At 44.1% G+C, this 7,296-nt stretch overlaps 1 protein-coding gene across 2 annotated transcripts; it reads right to left on the reverse strand.

Annotated features, from left to right (window-relative positions):
• Positions 1-296: 296 nt before the first annotated feature.
• On the reverse strand, positions 297-6,760 carry LOC120980120 (F-box/LRR-repeat protein 8-like). 2 transcript variants are annotated; one of them, XM_040409003.1, is made up of 3 exons: positions 6,741-6,760; positions 4,618-4,795; positions 297-1,721 (listed from the first exon to the last, which is right to left on the reverse strand). In XM_040409003.1, exons 2-3 carry the CDS (start codon positions 4,767-4,769, stop codon positions 722-724), a joined length of 1,152 nt encoding a protein of 383 aa, XP_040264937.1. In that variant the 5' UTR covers positions 4,770-4,795; positions 6,741-6,760; the 3' UTR covers positions 297-721. The 2 variants fall into 2 exon arrangements, with proteins under 2 accessions (XP_040264937.1, XP_040264936.1); XM_040409002.1 differs by lacking the exon at positions 6,741-6,760 and adding an exon at positions 6,397-6,733.
• Positions 6,761-7,296: the final 536 nt, after the last annotated feature.

Here is a 7,296-nt window from a genome sequence, read left to right on the forward strand (position 1 = left end):
ATGGGCAATAGTTGTGTGCGCCGTCTGTAGAAGCAAACCCATTCACTTGAATAGGGTCCGCACTGCAAAAAAGTAGTGCGTGCGTGTGGAGGCACGGACAGAAAATCCGTGGGGTTCCGATCGGCGAGTCTGTTCCAAACCGCACCATATCTTCCAGATTGCGGACCCATTCAAATTTATCAAAACTGGTGCTAAGTAAAACTGGCTTAGTTGCCCATAGTTACCAATCAGATTCCTGCTTTCATTTTCCAAAGGAGATCTGAGAAATGAAAGGTGGAATCTGATTGGTTGCTATAGACAACTAAGCCAGTTTTCCTTTGCACCCCTTTTGATAAATCTCCCTCTAGGTTTTGTCTACATTAGTTTTGATAAATGAGACCCATTGTGTGACTTACTGGGGGGAAGGGGGGATTTATCAATAATAGTGCAAATGAAAAATGACCCATTGTCCCATGTAAACACTCAGTATCAGCTGACAAATGAGCAAACACTCATTTGTTGTTGATCACATCTTTTATGCCGGCATAAAAGTCATCGGTAGTCAGCAGCACATCACCCGATGTGAACAGGGATGTGGTGTCGATAATAATGAAACTGTACTAATGAGTAATGGCAAAATAATCATTCGGTGAGATACAGGACCATGTAAATCGTTTTGCTACATCATCGATTGGCGCTTGTTATCAGCAAGAAAATTTGGTAGTGTATACGGTCCCTTACATTAGTCCTTAGGTGTTTTTGATGCCGGCTGGTGATAGGTTGCCTTCCAAGGATGTTTTTCTTTATCAACTTTAAGGGTGTACTTCTTCAGACGTAGACAGTTCTTCACAAAAGCTTGAAGAACGTTTGGGCCTACCACGCAGTAGCAATGAATTTCCTCAAGTTCAGTACATTTACTGGCTAAATGAGTAAGACTTGCGTTGAGAGCACTTGAGGATGTTGTCTGTATGACAAGTTTCCTTAGAGATTGGGTATAGTGAGTACTTACAAAACTCAGATCATTTGTCATTTCATTGTAAGTGTTGAGTTGTAATGTGGTCACCGGGATGTTCGGCTTGAAGATCCGTCGAATTTTCCAAGCTGGGATTGTGTGGTCCAACTCTAGATCCACAGAGAGAGATGGGTGCCGTTGACAGAGGGCTCCCCAAACCTCATCAGAAATAGCAAGGGTGTACTTGTCTAGACGTTCACACAAAATATCCATTTGACGAAAGGGTGGTCTTTCTGGCTTCATCAGTTCTCGAAATACATCTTCGGAAAGACTAGAACAGAAGGCACCTAGAATGGTCAGTTTAGGACATACTCGTAGCACTTCTATTAGAGTGTCAGGAGTCACTTTGCAAACTAATGTTCTATTGTTGATATACAAACTACGGAGGTTTGGACTCCCGGTTGCGATGAGTCTTGTAAAGCCATCACTAAGAGTAAAGGGCAGTTTCCTTAAGTCAACGTGGTGGAGGTCTATTTGACTTTCTTTCCGACACAGCTCCATGATGCTGTCCAAAATCTCAAGTCCAGAGTAGAAAAGTGGGTTCTCCCCACAACAGGCGATGTTCACACTCTCCAGCTTTTTGCTTTCTTTGGCCAAACAGATTAGAAATTGTGTCACATTTTTCCGGGTGGTTTCTTTTGATTGGTCGAACAGAATCTTTAAGTGTCTTATCTGACCGATAAAATTCTGTAGACCATCTATGGATAGAAGTTCTTCATCCGACACCCAGCTTAAACAGGATAGAAACATAAACAGTTAGGAAGAATTCATTGTGAAAATTGTAAAAACACACTGGGGGAGATCTATCAATGTCACTGTGTCTGGATTTGTGCAAAAGTTAGTGGTGCATGCCTGCTGCCCCAAATACATGAGGTATATGCACCACAATTTCTTTTCATTTATGACCTGCTAGACACAAAACGGACATTCATGAAGCTATTTAAGCCAATATTGTTGCAAATGGTGCACACCATATTTGTGCAATCATTTTGCGACTTTTTCAGCTTCTCGTCACTTCTGAAGTGGTGAGAACAGAGGGTGGGACAAAGTGGCGGGACATCGTGCATAGGTTGTAGCTCAAGTCTGCGCCAGCCCCTAGCTGACATAGACTTGAGTTTCTGACTGCCAGAGATGCGACTAATTTATTAAGAGCCATTTGCCGCTTAATAAATCAGATGCACCTTACTCCAGGGGAGATCAAGACTGAGGTATGGGAACACCAGTCTTAATAAATCTCCCCCAAGTTTTTTTTTAGACAACTTTTGTGCCAACAATCTAGTCCTATATTGCACCTTGTTTTGGCATGGTCTTTGGATTTTGGCACATGTATTGGACAAAAACTATTCCAGCACCAAGCTGGTATAAATAGCAGTGTAACATTTTGATAGTATAAATCCCTATGGCACAATGGGGGATTTCTGGATTGTTAAATGTGTCTAAATCTGTGATGTAGTTTTAGAAGGTGGTGAAGGGAAGAGGCGGCGCAATGTGTCGTAAAAAGCCCTATATGTGACACAATGGAGGAGATTTATCAGACTGGTGTAAAGTAGAACTGGCTTAGTTGCCCATAGCAACCAATCAGATTCCACCTTTCATTTTCCAAAGGAGTTGTAAAAAAAATGAAAGGTGGATTCTGATTGGTTGCTATGGGCAACTAAGCCAGTTCTACTTTATGGGTTGCTATGGGTTGCTATGGGCAACTAAGCCAGTTCTACTTTATGGGTTGCTATGGGTTGCTATGGGCAACTAAGCCAGTTCTACTTTACACCAGTCTGATAAATCTCCTCCATTGTGTCACATATAGGGCTTTTTATGGCACATTGTGCCGCCTCTTCCCTTCACCACCTTCCATCCTCAGTGCGCCTGCACCGATGACGTCACATGTACACCCGGCGCAGGCGCACTGAGGATGGAGCGGCCGAGCGAGCGTCCTCCACTGAGTGCGCCTGCGCCAACTGAAGACCGGCACGAGATTTAAAACGCAGACAGGGCCAGTCAGAGGACGAGCGCGTCCGCTGGCCCTGTCAATCAACATGAGGAGGGGGCATCATTATGAATGGAGGATGAGGCTGCTAGCAGCAAGTAACCGCCCTACCTGCTGTTAGAGAGGTAATTTGCATATTATAAAAGTCAGGTTTTTTTATATAACTACTGAACCAAACTGAGTAATAGCCCTATATATTGAGAAATCGCAGCATAAGGATTTTAAGGAGACAAAAAAAAAATGAGTTTAGTGGAGTGACAGAAGCCCTTTAAGGCTACTTTCACACTAGCGTTAATATTTTCCGGTATTGAGATCCGTCATAGGGTCTCAATCAGGGGCGTTGCTAGTTCAAAACATTTGGGGCCTGGGCCTCTGATGTTATGTACCAGGTATTTATATGGGACATTATGGTGGAGGGAGGGAAATAGTGTTATTTACATGGGACTGTATGGCGGAGCTGCTGAGGAATTATAATTTCTGAGGACACTTAACAGAAGAATATAACTACAGGGGGCACTGCAGGCAGCATTATAAATATTGGGGGCGCTTCAGGGCGAGCATTATAACAGTAGGGGGCAATATAACTACAGGGGGCACTGCAGGCGGCATTATAAATACTTGGGGCTCTTCAGGGCGAGCATTATAACAGGAGGGGGCAGTATAAATACTGGGGGCACTGTGGCGGCATTTTAAAACCAGGGGACATTAGGCGTTCTTATTACTACAGGGGGCTTTATAGGAGGGATCCGCATTATTTCTACTAAGAGCACTATGGGGGCTTTATTACTACTGAGGGGTCTGTAGAGAGCTTTATTACCACTGTATTTTTTCAGTCCTTTTATTTTTCATATAAATAAATTGCTTTAATGCATAGCACGCATAATTAAGGGGGAGTGACCCCCGAAACATTGTGCAGCATGGGGTCGCAATCAGTACAGCGCTCTCAGGATTACTATGCATTATAGAGATTTATTTATATGAAAATTAAAAGGACTGAAAAAATACAAGCAAAGCTTCAAAGAGTGAGTATTATTTATACCTCACTAATACGACTGAGTGAATCATGTGGATATAAATGTATATAATGTCATTGTATAATACTGTTGTGGGGCTCCTAGGTGGCCCCTTCTGAGTTCAGGCCTCAAAGCATATAGCTACTCCCCAGGTATGCATTGTTTCAGTATGATGTTGTGTATGATATGGTCAGATAATCACTTACATTCATAAAAAGTACCTACTACTATTCCACCTATTCCACTTACCTTTACCTGCATACTCTTCCTTGATCCTTAGGATCTGCTAACAGCCTTATGTATGGGGTCAGGAATGGCTATGGACCTGCCTCGTTTCCATCTGGCTATGCGAGCGATTCTCTCTCCTTGTTCTAACAGTCGGTGAGGGTCCCATCACTCAGACGCCCACCGATCAAAACTTTTGACAAGTCACTATGGTCCATCTGAAAAGTTCCTTCAGAGTTCAGTGACCCAAAAGTCCCCTCTGCCTCACATGACCAGATCAGTACTATTAAAGATGCCCGATAGTTGGGGGGTATTACAGATTTTTCTTTAGAACCCAAGAACTTCAACTTTAATACCTTGAAACTGACTTTTCATGCATTTATCGATTTAATTCAAGTGCTAACCTGATCTCTGTGAAGTGCCAGACAGAGTTTGATGCCACCGCATTTGCCCAGGACTGGCACACCTGGGAAACAGCCCGTCGATCCATGAGGGGTAAGTAGTAGAATATTTGTGCAAGAATCTCCTGCGGCATGTAGTCCCATTGTGCTGACATTGTGCCTTGTCCGGTCTCAGGTGAACCTGCGTGTAAAGGAAATGTCGGGTAACGAGTAGTCCTTGTACAGGATGTTACCAAATATGGTCTGAACTGGAGCCAGTCATCTAGGCAAGCACAGATTGCACAAGTTCATAGATCAGGTAAAAGGACAAGTGTAGGAGAAGACAGGTGTAAGGAGTGGCTCCACATGTCCTCTGCTGTAAGTACACATTCCTTAGGGTCCATTCACACGTCCGTAGAATGGGTCCGGATCCGTTCTGCAACGTTGCGGAATAGATCCGGACCCATTCATTCTCTATGGGGGACGGAAGAGATGCGGACAGCACACAGTGTGCTGTCCGCATCCGCATTTCCGGAGTGCAGCCCCCGATCTTCCGGTCTGCGGCTCCCGAAAAAAATAGAACATGTTCTATTCTTGCCCGCAATTGCAGACAAGAATAGGCAGTTCTATGGGGTGCCGGCCGGGTGTATTGCGGATCTGCAATACACTACGGACGTGTGAATGGACCCTAACTGAGGTCAGGCTCCCAGAGAGCAGACCTATAACCAATAGGTGCTTTCCTTACGGTATGGAACTTTACACCTAGTAGGCCTCGATACAATTTCAAATCAAACATTCCTTACAAGGCACAATTCACACGACCGATCCCTCTCCCATCTCAAGATCCTTTCGCACACAGCAGTAAAGGGAGGTGGGACCCACGCCTACTGTATGTGACATTGATGGCGTATCCTGTGTATACTAAATGCCATGAATTTCCAGATAGGAAAACCCCTCTAAGGGCTAGTTCACATGGCTGATTGTGAGATTGTCAAAATCTGCACCGTTTTTTTGCATTTCACTCTGGCGGACCACCGTGCAACTGTACAGGCCGCTGACCGCAGGACTGCACAGTTTAGTTAGTCTGCATTGTTAATGGCTCCACGGTATTGTGGGTACCGCGCGACTAATAACAATGCAGACCGACTAAGGGCAGGTTCACTGTTGTGTTTTAGGTTCTGTTCATAACCGCATATAATGGAATTCGTAAGATAGAATGCAAAACGGAAGCCTCGCGACCAGACGGATCTGTTATTCTTGCCCATAGACCTCGGATCAAAATGCCTCTTTAAGGCTTCTGTTTTGCATTCCGTCTTAGGAATTCCGTTATATAAATAGTGTGGTCCTAATTAGTTTAATTAAAGCCCGCTGAAGCTGGTACGGTACAGCTGTGTGGTACACAAATGCAGGGCATCCTCGTCGCAACTGTGCCGTCTAGTCGTACACCAAGGCCTAATGCACACGACCGTATTTTTGGTCCACATCTGATCCTCATTTTTTTTGCCTTTCGGAAATGGAGCCATTCATTTCATTGGCGTGGAAAAAGATGGGAACAGCACATGGTGTATGTCTGTTCCGCAAAAATATAGAAAATATCCTATTCTTGTCCGTTTTATGTGGACAAGAATAGGCATTTGTAACATAATGCTGGACTTGCAGAAGGGGAAAATGCAGGACATACACGGCCGGTATCTGTGCTTCGCGAATCCGTAATCTGATGACTGCAAAAACAGATACGGTTGTGTGCATAAGGCCTAATACTGTGGATTTTTCTTTGGTAAATGTAAAGCAATTATACTTCACCTGGGAAACGTAGTCTTCGATATGTCGGTAATGTCCCGGCGCTGCAGAAGTGCAGTTTACCACTTGATATAACTGTTCTCCCTAGTTTTTTTTTTCTCCAAATATCAAATAATTATGATATTATTAACGAATCATTGGCATCATGTCGAGTACAACATGTGCATAACCATAAAGGGTTAATGACGTATCCTGACACATTATTCTCCGTGAGATCAGAGCACAGACGCAGCGCACTGAGCCACACAGCAGCAGCGTCAGGTCGTAACCAGACCGGCACAATATTCTATGGGGTCGCTACAACTTCCTACATTCTGCAGCCATTGGAACACACCTTGAATACTCACCAGCGTGTGCTACTGACACTTCCTGACAAAAAGATCTGCACCACTCCCATCATCCAGCATTGGTAGATCACAGTCAGATGTCACAGGCAGCCAATGGTGACACAGCCGAGAGTGAAGCCGAGCAGGAAGCAAGAGGAGCTTTTACTTGTGTGACTTAGGCTACATGCACACCACCGTATGTGTTTTGCGGTCCGCAAATTGCAGATCCGCAAAAAAAAAACAGATGACATTCCGTATGGCATCCGTTTTTTTTTGCGGATCCATTGTAATAATGCCTATCCTTGTCTGCAAACTAGAAAAAAAAAATAGGACACTTTTTTTTTTTTTTGTGGGGCAAACGGAACGGACATACTGATGCGGACAGCACACATTGAAATGAATGGGTCCGCATCCTATCCGCAAAAAAAAAAAACGGAACAGACACGGAAACAAACAACGTTCGTGTGCATGTAGTCTTATTCCGAGAAGATTAAGTAAGGGGACAACCACACGCTCAGGTTTCCTGATGCAAGAGTCGAAAAACGGAAGTTGTATCTGTCCTTTATACTTTTTCACA

This window comes from Bufo bufo, chromosome 10, assembly GCF_905171765.1.
Source record: "Bufo bufo chromosome 10, aBufBuf1.1, whole genome shotgun sequence".
In the NCBI taxonomy this organism is placed as follows: Eukaryota; Metazoa; Chordata; class Amphibia; order Anura; family Bufonidae; genus Bufo; species Bufo bufo.